This window comes from Sciurus vulgaris (genome assembly GCF_902686455.1).
Source record: "Sciurus vulgaris genome assembly, chromosome: 18".
Classification (NCBI taxonomy): domain Eukaryota; kingdom Metazoa; phylum Chordata; class Mammalia; order Rodentia; family Sciuridae; genus Sciurus; species Sciurus vulgaris.
In genome coordinates, this window is record NC_136479.1 from 34,387,059 (window position 1) to 34,400,882 (window position 13,824).

General features: G+C 55.3%; 1 protein-coding gene across 10 annotated transcripts; it reads left to right on the plus strand.

Moving 5' to 3' along the window:
• Positions 1–594: 594 nt before the first annotated feature.
• SSC4D (scavenger receptor cysteine rich family member with 4 domains) lies at positions 595–11,817 on the plus strand. 10 transcript variants are annotated; one of them, XM_079120697.1, is made up of 11 exons: positions 595–860; positions 1,371–1,472; positions 3,401–3,599; positions 4,627–5,190; positions 5,850–5,927; positions 6,702–7,016; positions 7,613–7,702; positions 8,136–8,213; positions 8,980–9,480; positions 10,230–10,307; positions 11,188–11,817. In XM_079120697.1, exons 3-11 carry the CDS (start codon positions 3,434–3,436, stop codon positions 11,502–11,504), a joined length of 2,187 nt encoding a protein of 728 aa, XP_078976823.1. In that variant the 5' UTR covers positions 595–860; positions 1,371–1,472; positions 3,401–3,433; the 3' UTR covers positions 11,505–11,817. The 10 variants fall into 10 exon arrangements, 9 of the variants coding, with proteins under 9 accessions (XP_078976823.1, XP_078976822.1, XP_078976827.1 ...); XM_079120701.1 differs by lacking the exon at positions 1,371–1,472 and having other exon boundaries at positions 660–737; positions 3,427–3,599; positions 8,980–9,054; positions 9,169–9,480; XM_079120698.1 differs by lacking the exon at positions 1,371–1,472 and having other exon boundaries at positions 660–737; positions 3,427–3,599; positions 4,627–4,662; positions 4,741–5,190.
• Positions 11,818–13,824: the final 2,007 nt, after the last annotated feature.

A 13,824-nucleotide genomic window follows, 5' to 3' on the forward strand; every position in this document is an offset into this window, starting at 1 on the left:
ATGCAGATCCTGTACCATTTTATATAAGGGACTTGGGTCATCTGCAGATGTAGCCCTGGGTGTCTTGGAGCCCATCTGAGAGAGATGATGGCATACAGCTAGGTTTGGAAACTGCTCAGGGCCTCTCTAACTCCAGGAGCCTGTGGTTGCAGTGGGTTTGGGCAGGTCCCAGCCCAGCGCTGCATTGCAACTACATGTCCCTTCCTGTCTCCTGTACCTACAAACACCCACAAGGTACGAGAACCCAAGGTATGGACAGGAAGGTAAAACTGGCAGCAGCTGAGAGAGCGAGGGCTGCGTCTCCCAGACGCCCACCCTGAGCTCTGAGGCTCCTGTGGTCATGTTTCCAGACCCCCAGGGAGGTGCTGGTCAGGACATGGTCTAGGGGACTCCCAGGTTGGGTCAGGGCTCTCAGAGAATCAGGGATGCTTGGCTGCTCTACAAACGGGTGGAGACCTGCCCAGGCCATTCTGAAACCTGAGCCCCGGGTGGGGGGAGGGTGGGGAGGGGTTGCCTGGCCCTCAGAGTCCATGCGCCCCCACCCAAGGCCAGTAGCTCCTCCTCTCTCTGGGTGCCCTTCCTCCAGGGCTGCTCCAGCTAGTGCAAGCCACCTCCACTCTCCCTTTGCCTTGTCTGCCCTTAAGGTCAGGTGGGGACAGGCTGGGGCCACCAGCCAGCTCCATGGACAGGGACTTCGCCTCTGTTCATCTGCTATCTTTGGAAAGAAAAGAAGAAAGGTCTGTGTTGATTTGTCCTGGGGGGGTCCTTCCCCCTCCTAAACCTCCGGGGGCACGGACAGTGATTCCAGCTTGGATTGACTGTAGAAGAAGGGACAGAAAGAGCCCAGGACATTCCCCCAGGTATGAATCTTTCACTTTTGCCGGTGTGTGTCTGTGTGTGTCTCTGTGTGTGACAACAGTTACCCACTGGTCAGTTAGGGAATTGTCCCTGATAATCTCCTGGACCCCTTCTGACTGTTTCATTCTACGGTTCTGCACCCGCAACTTCATTCAGTCATTCAACAAACATTTCCTGAGTACCCTGTACCAGCTGCTATCCTGTTAAATAAGATCTGGCTTCTGCCACTGAGGATTCCCAGTCCGGATGGGATTGCAATAAAAATAATAATAGCTACGACACTTACTGTGGGCTAAACCTTTTACAAATGTTAGTGCCCTTAATCTAGCGAAAACTGTTAAGTGTATTACTAACCCCATTTTACAGATGAGAACAGTGAGGCTTAGCAGTTTCTAAACACTGCGTTATGCTGCTTGCCTGCCCTGTAAAGAGACAACCAAGGCTTCAGGTGTACCTATTTTCAGGTGGAGAGGAAAGGGTGGGTGAGTCCTTATCCTGACTGACATTTGCAGGATGAGCGGGACAGAGGAGGTGACTGGAAGCTGGGGGGTGAGGCAGGCTTCACCAAGCCCTTGGACAGCGCTGGGGTCAGCTGGGATCTGAAGTCCATGGAGGTCAGGAGCAGGGGTCTTTCTCCTTTGCTTCTGGGTGGGAGAAGCAGGGGACGGAGTAGGGGGGCACCTGAGGATTCCTGGCAGGTTCTCTGGAAGCTGTCTGTCCCCATGCTCCCAGGCTGGGGACTGATCTGACCTGGGGGTGGGCAGTGTCCCAGCAGCCTGAGAGGTGGTTGGCCTTGGGAGGCCAGGGAAGGCCCAGAAAACTCTGCCCCCCAGCAGAGAGCAGCCTGTGGTTCTCCCCTCCTCCAGGTATCAGCACCCATCTCCCAGCTGTCCCCAGGCCAGGCACAGGGAGGACAAAAGCTGATTATTCCACTGGGGGCTGCACTGGGCCCCATGAATAGGGTGTTGAAAACCCCGTGTCTGCATCCAGATAGCCTTTCACCCTCTCCCCGGCTCTCCCCAGCGAGACTGTCCGCACGCCAGGCTGAAGGCAAAGCCAGGCGGAGACAAGGGTTGTGGGCAAGGGGGAGCTCCTTCTCGGAGGGGTGCCGAGTCCCAAGTACCTCCTTCTCAACAGATCCCAAAGAGAACCCTCCGCCAGGCCACTTCCTCCTGCAGTGCCCCTCAGGGTGGCTGGGAGGCAGTTGGGTGTTCCTGGCCCCAACCCAGCCAACCCGTGGAGCCCGGCCCTGCCATCTCAGCCATCTCGGTCTCCCCGCTCTCCTGCATCTCGCTTTCTCTCCGCCCCTCATTATCTGGAGCCCTGAGAACCTTCATCAGCTCTGAGTGAGGCTCCACCTGTCCCCAACCAACCCTGGCACACCTGGTGTCCCACCCCAGCTAAAGTCTGCAAGAAAAGGGGACGTGCAGGAGAGGGGCTTTGAGGACACTGGCCACATGGTGGCTGCTCAATGAATCCCACACTCAGGATTTATGCTCGTTTGTTTTGTTTTGATACTTCAATCCAAAATTTAAAAAGGTCTTGGGGTTCCAAGTGTAGCTCAGTGGTAGAACCTCCTGGGGTTCCAGTCTTAGCACCTTAGCACTGAAAAAACAATCTTCAAGGGCTCCCCTGACAAAAGGCTGGTCATTTCAGATGGCAATGACTTCCTGGAACCTTCCTTCAAAAAAATTTTTTTTTTTTTTTTTTTGTACCTGGCTCTGAACCCAGAGGCACTTCACTGAGCCACATCCCCAACCCTTTTCAAATTTTATTTTGAGAAAGGGTCTTGCTAAGTTGTTCAGGCTGGCCTTGAACTTGCCATCCTCTGCCCTCAGCCTCCCAAGTCACTGGGGTTACAAGCTGGTGCCACCGTGCCTGGCTCCTTCACTCTTTTTGCATGTGCCATGGGAACTGATTTCCTTAATTTTTGTTCTTTGTTTTTTTTTTTTTTGGTGCTGGGGATCGAACCCAGGGCCTTGTGCTTACAAGGCAAGCACTCTACCGACTGAGCTATCTCCCCAGCCCTAATTTTTGTTCTTTGAGTTGACTCATTTCTTCTGATTTAAATCCATTCTAAAGGGAAACTGTATATTGTTCCAGTAAGTGGAAAAATAGAGTCCTCTGCCATAAATAGAAGGCACTGTAATTAAAAAAAAAAAAAAAAAAAAAAAAAAGAGCAACCAATAAAAATCAAACAATAAGCATCATCTATATTCCCCTAAGGCAGGGCGGTTGATGATGTGCCAGGTGAGGCACCACCCTTGGGGATGCCCAGCCCTGGAGGAGAAGCTCTGAGCCATTGGCCTGCTGTGGCGGCCCAGCCAACCCTTCCGCCCTCGACTCCCGCCCCTGCCTTCCGGGTACATCCTGGGCTCCAGCCAAACCTAACTCCTCGTTAGTTTCTGTCCCCATTCCCAACTGTCATCTCCCAGCTGCTGCCCCTGCCTGCACTAGGAATGTCAGACCCAAGTGGAAGGCCGTGTCCTTCTGAAGCTGCCCCCTCCAGCCGGAAGCAAACGCTGGACATCTTGAATTCCAGATGTTCCAGTTGTGACTTCTCTCCAGCCCCTTGATGGGACCATCTGAAAGGCCATCCACCGGCTGGATGCACAAGGAAGCAGAGATGCCAGCTGGTTCCCAGCCCGTTGGGAAGAGCAGGGGGTGGAGGCCTGGAGATGGGGGCGTGGCCCCTCCCCCCCTCCCCCCAGCCCTGTCCTTCCTCCTCCTCCTGCCACTGGGTGAGTGATCCTGCCCAGTCCCTGATGCTTCTTCCTGGCTCTGTTTTCTCAGTGGTCCTGCATGGCTGTCTGGTAGCCATCTCAGCCCTGTTTGCTGAGGGGTCTTGAACAAGTCGCCTAACCCCACTGAAGTCAACCGGTCTATAAAACCCTACATGAGCCCTACACTGTACTAATGAGAGAGCAAGTTAGTCCCGTGAGACAGTAAGCACATGTGTGGCAGCTGAAACAGGAGTCACAGGTAAAACTTTAGTGAAAAATCATAAGGAATCTCCACTGCAATTTACACAATTAAGGAAGGGGTGCTGAGCATCTGCTGCTCATTCATCCGGAGCAGGGAGCTCTGGGGACATTACCAGGCATGCACACAGTAGCCGGGGATTCAGGGGAAGTGACACTTCTAGCCCAGGGCTCCAGGGGAATGGCTCCAGGCTGGGTCCTGAAGGACCTCCAGGGCTGTAATGAGCAGGGTTAGCCAGAATGGGTTCAAGACCCTGGGTCGAGATTGATGGAAGATTAAGAAGTAAGGTGGGAGCTGGGCCTGGAGACCCACACCTGAATCTCAGCTACTCAGGAGGCTGAGGCAGGAGGATTACACATTTGAGGTCAGCCTCAGCAACTTAGTGAGACCCTGTTTCAAAATAGAAAATAAAAAGCGCTGGGTTTGTAGCTTGGTGGTAGAGTGCCCCTGGGTTCAATTCCAAGCACCACCAATACAAAGGGTAAAAAAAAAAAAGGCTGAGGTTGGTCAGAAGGCCCTAGAAGTCCCTGCAGACTCAGGGTTGGGACTCCTGGAGGGATTAGTAGAGTGAGACAGTCAGCTTCTGCAGATCTTTCTGGGGTGGCCCATGGACCCCTGGGAAAAGGTAAAGCAGGGAGGCTGATCTGCACAGTCCCAGAGAGAGAGGTGACAGGGCTTTGGAAAGCAGGAGCCCAGGAGGAGCTGGGTGGTGCTGAGGACCTGGGGAGGGCAAGCTGTGTTCCTCCAGCGGCCGGAGGTCCCACGCTCTCCCTTGCTCTGTTTCAGCCAGTGCCCTCCAGCCCACTCCACTGGCTTCTGCAGGTAGGTGCCCTGCCTCTCCCTCGCCTGCCCTCAGAGGACCTCAGGGAGCGAAGACTAACCAGCCCTCCGCGACTCTAGATGCCCCCGCGTCCAAGGCACTGCCTCAGACTTCCCATTTCACAGAAGGGACGGATCCCAAGACTCCCATGGCTTACCGCAAAGCCGGCATCCTGCAGGTCAGGCCCAGTGAGCCCCCGGGTGCCAGCTCAACCCTCTTCACAGAGCTGAGGCTGGTGGGGGGCCCGAGCCGCTGCCGGGGGCGCCTGGAGGTCCTGCACAGTGGCTCCTGGGGCAGCGTCTGTGATGATGACTGGGATGTGGTGGATGCCAACGTGGTGTGTCGGCAGCTGGGCTGCGGCCTGGCACTGCCTGTGCCGCGGCCCCTTGCTTTTGGCCAGGGTCGAGGGCCCATCCTGCTGGACAACGTGGAGTGCCGTGGACAGGAAACCGCGCTGAGCGAGTGTGGCAGCCGAGGCTGGGGCGTCCACAATTGCTTTCACTACGAGGACGTGGCTGTTCTGTGCGATGGTGAGCTAAGGCCTGTAATAGGGAGGGTGGGCAGACCAGGGCAGGCAGAGGGGCTGTATGCAGCTCTGGGGTGCAACCGCAACATTTGCATTTTAAATAAGTTCCCCAGGAATGTGAACTGCTTTAAGAGCTGTGCTTAGGCTGGGGATATAGCTCAGTTGGTAGAGTGCGTGTCTTGCATACACAAGGCCCTGGGTTCAATTCCCAGCCACACACACAAAAGAACTATGCTTTCCCAGGTGTAGGCCACCACATGCCTGTGATCCTAATGACTCAGGAAGCTGAGGCAGGAGGATTGCCAGTTTGAGTTCAGACTGAACAACTTAGTGAGATCCTAGATCCTATCTCACTAAGACCCTATCTCAAATAAAAAGGGCGGGGGGCGTGTAGCTCAGTGGTAGAGCAGCCCTGGGTTCAATCCTCAGCACAGCAAAAAATAAAAAAAAGAAAAAAATGAAGAACTATGCCATAGAGGGGTTTAGAATTCTGGAAGCCTCTTCTCATATCCCAGGGTTCTTCTCCTCCACCTTTTGTGTAGCCAGAGGCCGGGAGGCCACACCTTAGGAATCCATGTCCTTGCCTTTCACTCATTCTGTGGATGGGAAGATGTAGCACAGAAAAATTCCTGCCTCCTCCCATCCACCCTGCTTCCTCCCCAGAATTCTTGCCCACACAGCCCTCGACAAGGAAGGTGCTAACCAGTAGAGCGTCCCCTACAACTCCTCAGAATGGAAAAGGTAAGTAAGGGTGATGTGGGGGACCCTCTAGGTCTTAGGAGTCTCCCACACTCTACCCTAGGCAGGGAGAAGAGAGGGATAGCAAACTGAAGTCTGGAGAAGGTGAGCGAAGAGAGCGCAAGGGTGGAGATCAGACTAACAGGAGAGTGGGGGGCGGGGCACAGAATGAGGAACAAGAAAAGGAAAAGGGCAGGCCCCTGTGATATCCCAGGATGGGGAGGCTGAGGCAGGAGGGTCGAAAATTCAAGGCCAGCCTGGGCGATCTAGCAACACCCTATCTCGGATTTTAAAAAGAGTGGGGATGTGGCTCAGGGGTAAAGTGCTTGCCGAGCACGTGCCCTCCCCAGTACTGCAAAAAATAAAGGAAAAGGGCCCCTAACGAGGGACAGTTAAGGAAGCCGAGAGGAGGAAGAGGGGTCCCTCCATCAGATCTGGAGGGCTTCGCGGAGGAAGAGTTGTGGGGCTGCACCTTGAAAGGAGAGCAGGTTTTCTTCGGGCAGTAGTAAAGGAGAAGCTGCACGTCCTGGTCCTCCAGGAGGGCAGAGAGGGACCAGTTTAGGCAGGAATCACACAACCAAAGCTGGCTGCCTGTGATCCCACAAAGCGCCCCATCTGGACTGTGAGGAGGCAGTGCCCTGGAGCTGGGTGGGCAGCTCCGCCAGGGTTGTGGGTCCTGGGGCACAGGGCACCGGGTCTACAGAGGTGGTGCACGGCGTGAACCGGGAGGCAGAGCCGCGGGAGATGTTCCCTGCCCCCACCCCGCTCCCTCACCAGGTGAGGGCAGCGTGCGCCTGGTGGGGGGCGCGGGCCCCTGTCAGGGCCGAGTGGAGATCCTGCACGGCGGCCTGTGGGGCACGGTGTGTGACGATGACTGGGGGCTGCCGGACGCCGCTGTGGTCTGCCGCCAGCTAGGCTGCGGGGCGGCCTTGGCCGCCACCACCAACGCCTTCTTCGGCTACGGCACGGGGCACATCCTGCTGGACAACGTGCACTGCGAAGGCGGCGAGCCCCGCCTGGCGGCTTGCCTGAGCCTGGGCTGGGGCGTGCACAACTGTGGCCACCACGAAGACGCGGGCGCGCTCTGCGCAGGTGCAGGCTCTGGGCGGGCCCCGAGGGGAGGGGCACGCAGGAGGTGGACCAGGCCCGGGCGGGGGAGGAGGGAGCTTTGGCTACCTCCGCGGTTCCAAGAGCTCTCCTGGAAGGCTGGGGAGTTACTTCTCTCAGTCCTGCTCCAGAAGGCACCTCCGAATATCCCAGTACTATTTATGGCACGCTCCACAGCTATGCAGCTACTGCGATACTAATAAGAATGCCTCCAGAATTTTCTAGCAATTTCCAAGTACTTAGTGGAATACTGAGGCTGAAACAGGTGGATTGCAAAGCCCGCCTCAGCAATTTAGTGAGGCCCTCAGCAACTCAGGGAGACCCTGTCTCAAAATAAAATATAAAAAAGGCTGGGGATGCGGCTCAGTGGTTAGGCGCCCCTGGGTTCAATCCCTGGTACCAAAAAAATAAAAAAATAAAATAACAATATGCTAGAATTATCCCAGAGATATTTCAGAATCACTTAACAGCCCTCTGCAATCCTAAACCCCAATAGTATTTTTTTCCCACCTGGACGCTTTCCAATTTGAGAAGTGTTCTCAGCCTTTAGGAATAATAATGCCAGTAACATCATTTCACAGATGGACTCCCTTGTACAAGATGGAAAGTACTGGAAGCACACCAAAGGCTATCATTCCCACTTATAGATGGGAAAGTCAAGGCCCTGAGAGGTAGAGCCTTATCCCCTTATACAAGAAGTCTGACAGAGCCATGGCTGACCTTGCTGCGTAGCCTTGAGCATGACCCCCCTTTTCTAGACCTATCTTATCTGCAAGATGAGTCTTGTTCTGCAAGCCCCTCAGGATTGTACATGGCCCTCCCCGGGGGGCAAGGCCCTCTCCAGTCTTGGACACTTGGGCTTTTGAGAACATTGGACACTGGAAAGAAATGAAAGCATATTCCTGCAAACCCTGTACAAATCGTCAAGGGTAGCCCAAGTCAATTACCAGTCAAAAGTGGGGCCTCCTGGATCCCAGCTAGGGATGAGCTCCTCTCCTGGGAAGTAAAATCTATCGTCTTCCCTAAGAGACGCTCCTCTCCTCCCGAGAGCCCGTGGCTGACCTGAACCTCAGCCTCTGATCCTGCTCTTCTCTCCTGCTCTAGTCCTGGGTCCCACAACTCTCACGGCACCACCATCCTCGGCCACAAGAGCAGACTGGGCCTGGCACACGGAGCCGTCAGGTAAAAAGCCACCTCCAGACTGAAATGGTAGGAGCAAGGTGGGTGGGGCTGGGAACTGGGAATGCTGTTCTAGAGCCACAGGAAGGGTCCATGACTAACAGGACCAGGGCTTCTGGCCAGATGGTAAGGGTGGGTGAGAGAACCAAGAGCAGATGGAACAAGGATAAAACCTGGAGCCCTGAAAAGTTCGGCGGGGTGGGAGGCGGTGGTAAGAGTTCTTCAAAGCACTTAAGTAAAATGTGGGGCTGCTGCTGTTTGGGAATTGAGAGACATGTGAGGGAGGATGAATCAAGGTTAAAGGTTGGATGGAGCCGGGCGTGGGGGTGTGCCCTGTAATCCCAGGGTTTGGGAGGCTGAGGCAGGAGGATCAGGAGTTCAAGGCCAGCCTCAGGAATATAGCGAGGCGCTCAGTAGTACAGTGAGACCCTGTCTCTAAATAAAATACAAAAAAAAAAAGGACTGGGGATGTGGCTCAGCGGTTAAGCGCCCCTGGGTTTAATCCCTGGTACCAAAAAAAGAGGTTGGAACTGGGGCTGGAGCTGTCACTGGGATTACGATTAGGTTAATGCCCAGAATTAAGATTCGGTCATTCCACTCAGGTTTCCTGGAGATTCCACATCAGAAGCCAGACATGGTGACTCAGGGGCTGAGGGTGGGGTGCGGTGTGGCACAGTTGGGGGCATCCCAGAAGGGGTCCCCCTGCCTGCTGCGGGACAGGCCTCCTAGTGCTCTTTAAACGTTCGAGATGCCCGCCCTGTCTCCACAGGTACTGGAGTTGGTGCCCAGCCTTCTGCGGAGTCGGCTCTGTTAACCACAGCCACCTGGGCGGCGGGGAAGAAAAGTAAGTGGCCGAGCAGGTCTTTTGGGGGGGTGGGAGCGGGTGGGGCCGGGGCTCTGCCAGGGAGCCGGCCGCCCCAGCCCAGCCCCTCTGGCCGCGGGCCTGTGCGCCCCGCAGGCGGGCGGCTGCGGCTGGTGGGCGGCCCGGGCCCGTGCCGCGGCCGCGTGGAGGTGCTGTACGCCGGGGGTTGGGGCACCGTATGCGACGATGACTGGGACTTCGCGGACGCGCGCGTGGCTTGCCGCGAGGCGGGCTGCGGGCCTGCGCTGGGCGCCACGGGTCTCGGTCACTTCGGTTACGGCCGCGGCCCGGTGCTGCTGGACAACGTGGGCTGCGTGGGTACTGAAGCCCACCTGAGCGACTGCTTCCACCTGGGCTGGGGCCAACACAACTGCGGCCACCACGAAGACGCGGGCGCGCTCTGCGCAGGTGAGGCGGCGGCTGGACCGCGCGGAGGAGCACTCGGGGGCGCGAGCGGGGCCTACGTACGCGCGCGTTACGGGGTGGGCGGAGCCCTGCGAAACGCACTGCGGCGCGCATGGGGCGGGGCCTGAGGGATGGGCGGGGCCCGCGTGAGGGCTCTCTGCGGCACTGCGGCGGGAGCACTCCGCAGGGAATAGCGGCCAGACTGTCGGCGCGCTCTGCGGCTGCGCGGCAGGGGCGGGGCCGGAAGGGAGCGGCCTCTGCAATGCGAGAGCAGGGCGGGGCCTGGGGAGGGCTGCTCCATGCGGCAGGAGGGGCCGGCCTGCGGGCAGACCTAAGGCTGCTCCCCTCTGGGGTCTGAGTCAGTCTCGCAAACTCTAGTAATAGAGGTGGGATGCAAGAGGGAGTTGATCAGCCTTCCCAGAAGTCGCCAGTGGAAGGAGTCGGGCGGGACGTAGTAAGATGCTTCTGTTCATTGATTGCTGTGGAAATCCATATCTTCACTCCCGTGTAGTGCCCAGGCCTGGTAGGGCATCCTCTCCCTCCTCAAAGTCTTGGCTGCAGAGTTTTGCCTTGGGCCCGAGGTCATATTAGTACAAGGGACAGGGAGCAGTTTTTCAGGATCCTGTTAAGTCCTTTCTGTCTCTAGACCATGCTTCCCTGGGAAAGAGGGGAGAGGAGGAAGTGACCTGGCCCTAAGAAGCATGTTCCCCAATGTGACAGCCATCTCTTGTCCTCTGTTCTTGCTGAGCCAGGCCCAGAGGAGATGGGACTGCAAGTTCAGCAGGATGGCTCTGAGACCACTCGGGTGCCCACACCTCGACCCAGGGATGGTAGGTGTCCACAGCCACTTGAAAGTGAAGTGGGAGGGCTGGGGAGATAGCTCAGTCGGTAGAGGGCTTGCCTTGCAAGCACAAGGCCCTGGGTTCGATCCCCAGCACCGCAAAAAAAAAAAAAAAAAAAAAAGGTGAAGTGGGGGCTGGGGCTCAGTGGTAGAGCGTGTGCCTAGTATGTGTGAGGCACTGGGTTCGATTCTCAGCACATATAAATAAATAAATGTCCATTGACAACTAAAAATAAAAAAAAAAAAAAAAAAAAAGAAAGAAAGAGAGATGGAAGCATCAGGATAGGATGGACTTGGATTGGAGGAGGTCACAGCCTGAGTTACAGCTGCTCAATAGATTTGCACCAGGTTATGGAACCCTTGTTCTTTGTACTGGTCTCAATCGTCATTAATAGGGGTATAGTGTCCAAAAAGGAGGAGGTGAACTTCCAACTACAGCAATCTGGAAGTTTCTAGATTTAGGATTAAAATGAAAGAATGGGGATCCTGTCCTGATGGGAGTAATGAAGGAATTCCAAATTTAGTTCAGGGAGTGGGATGGAGACTGCAGTGACCTTCAAGGAACACAGTAGGACATGATCACAGTCCCCAGATGGCTGGCCTGGGGTTAAGGTACTGGGATTATGAGCAGAGGCCTTCAAAGACAGCCGACTGAGCACTCAGCACATGCTGGATCACTTTCTTCCAGACCTGGATCTCAGGGTCTGGCACGCTGCTAACCCTAATTCAATCTCACTTGTCTGTCTTCATGGGGGCTTCCTGGGCTTCTCCAGCCACTGTCGTTGGCCTCTTCTCCCCCTACCTGGCCTAGCATGGAGGTGGCCTGGCATGGGTCAGCCCCCTTAGCCCCAGGCCTTGTTCCCCCACAGGGCACCTACGTCTGGTCAGCGGAGCCCACCGATGTGAGGGGCGTGTAGAGCTCTTCCTAGGGCAACGTTGGGGCACGGTTTGTGATGATGCCTGGGACCTGCGGGCAGCTGGTGTCCTGTGCCGTCAGCTGGGCTGTGGCCAGGCTCTGGCAGCCCCTGGTGAGGCCCACTTTGGCCAAGGCGGAGGCCCCATCCTTCTGGACAACGTCAAGTGCCGTGGAGATGAGAGCACCCTACTGCTCTGCTCTCACATCCGCTGGGATGCCCACAACTGTGACCACAGCGAGGACGCCAGTGTTCTGTGCCGGCCCTTGTGACCCAGCTGGCTCTGCAGACCACCTCTTCTTCCGGGAGCCTACTGTGACCTGCCCCTCTTCCTCCAGGAAGCCCTCCTCCTGTGACTTCTGCAGTTCACCCAGCCCCTCTCTCCCCTTGCTTGGGAGAAAGTCTAACCAGAGGGGAAGTCCTGCCTGGGGGAACCTGGATCTAACCCATCAACTTCTTGGGTGACCTCGTCTGTCATCAGCTATTGTGGTCCAGTGCAATGAACACACGCATATTTTGTTTAGCCAAAACAGAAAATGACTGGGGTGGAGTTGAGTTGGTGACTCTGGATTCTTCTATTTGTGGGAACTCCTGTGGGTACTCGTGACCCTGCCTTCTTCTACCTGGATCCGGAAGGCGCAAGGTTTCTCTGTAAATAGGATGCCTTCCCTTCCCCTGACCTATCTGGGGATCCCTAAGCAAGGGGAGCCAGGAGACACATGCAGCTCTTTCCTTAGACTCCCAGGGGCTGCAAAAAACCCTGGGTCATTGTTCTGACCTTCTCCATGAAGGCCTGGACTTAGATGGTGCTCGGCTGGACAAGGGGGCTGGAGGGGCCAAAGCAGGGACAGTGGCTCCTCCCTGCAGCTGGAACCCGCAGCTCTGATTTATGCTGCCCCCGCCACAGCCTCCACTTTGCAATAGCAAAGAAGCCTGGGGGCCTGTAGCCACCCGTTCATAGGTGCCAACTCAATAAAGCATTGTCCCCGACTTTTAGACTTTGAACTGAGGTCATTGTTGGAGCAGCAGTGCATTATTTGTGGCAGCAGGAAAGATTCCAGGCAGGTCTGACTCTCTGGAGGAATCTGGCCTGAGGATGGAGGGCGGAGGCCCAAGAGCATCGACTCTGAGCTGCAGTCCCATCACATACTGGAAATGCTGATTCACTGCGGCGGGCCTCCAAGGTCCCTAGAGAATACCCTGGCCCTTGGCCTGTCTCCTCTTTCCTTTTACATATACAGAAATCAAGATGCAGCTAAAGGAAGGGGTTTGCTCAAGGTCACAGAGCAAGGTGAAGGAGTCACTCGAGAAGAAAAAAATGCTTAAAGAGAGTGGGAAGAGAGATAGGGAACAAACCAGTGTTGGGGCTTCCTCAAGATCCTGCCAGAGCCTCTCTCTTGGTCGCAGGTGTCAAGTGTCCAGTGTCAAGCCCCCACCCTTAGGGTCTAGCCTGCAGGCTCTTATTTATTTTTTTGGTACTGGGGTTTGAACCCAGAGGTGCTTTACCTCCAAGTCGCATCCCCAGTCCTTTTTATCTTTCACTTTGAGACAGGGTATTGCTAAGTTGCTTAGGGCTCGGCCTTGAACTTGCAATCTTCCTTCCTCAGCCTCCCAAGTCGCTGGGATTGCAGGCATGTGCCAGAGATGGGTCCTGGCTAGCCTGCAAGGCTTTGCATTAGCTGCTTCTTACTGCTGTAACAAATGCCCACCAATGTCCTGCTTAAAACAATACAGATTTACTATCTTAACCATTCTTGAGGTCACAAGTCTGGAATGGGTCTCCTGGACAAAATTCAAGATGTCGGCAGGGTGATGGTCTTTCCAGAGGCTCTAGGGGAGAATCTGCTTCTGCTTCCTTACCTCTGCTAGCTTCCGAAGCTGCCTTGACTCCCTGCTTGCTCTCGCCCTCGTAGCCAGGAATAGCATCGTCCCACCTCTCCTGCTGCTTCCTGTTTGTTTTTTGGTGCTGGGAATTGAACTCAGGGCGCTTGACCTCCAGTTAATTCCCTAGCCCTTTTTGACTAAAAAAAAAAAAAAAAAAAAAAAAATCAGAGACAGGACCGTGCAAAATTGTGGAGGCTGGCCTGGAATTTGCAATCTTCCTGCCTCAGCCTCCCAAGTCCCTGGGATTGCAGGCATGTGCCACCCCACTGGACCTGGCCTCTTCTTCTGACAGCTCATCTTTGACTCTGTCTTCCTCTTCCATCCTTTAAGGTCTCCTGTGACTGTGTTAGGTCTGCCTGGATAATCCAGGATCATCTCCCTATCTCAAGATCCTTAATTTAATCAGACCTACAAAATCCCTTTAGCCAGGTAAAGTAACATAGTCACAGGTTCCAGGCATTAGGCATGTGGATGTCTTTGGGGGACATGATTCTGTCTCCCACATGCTCTAAACCTGAATGCTGGCTCACATCTAAAGAGTGAGGTGAACCCTTTGGCTCTAAATTCCATCAACTCCTGACAGGAGTGGCTTTGTCTCATTTGTTAAGGAGCTCTCGGAGACCCCCTGTGTCACTGGAGGGAAGAGGGATAAAGGAATGAAGGATAGGAAAATGGCGGTGTCAGACTGGGTGCGTTGGTGCGTGCCTG

What these genes read in the sequence shown, in the direction of transcription:
- SSC4D (XM_079120695.1), top strand. Translation starts at nt 682, where the DNA reads ATGGACAGGGACTTCGCCTCTGTTCATCTGCTATCTTTGGAAAGAAAA. An exon ending in CGTGGCTGTTCTGTGCGATG is followed by an intron (nt 5,191 to 5,849) that starts GTGAGCTAAGGC and finishes CTTCCTCCCCAG; the next exon opens with AATTCTTGCCCACACAGCCC. An exon ending in CACACCTCGACCCAGGGATG is followed by an intron (nt 10,308 to 11,187) that starts GTAGGTGTCCAC and finishes GTTCCCCCACAG; the next exon opens with GGCACCTACGTCTGGTCAGC.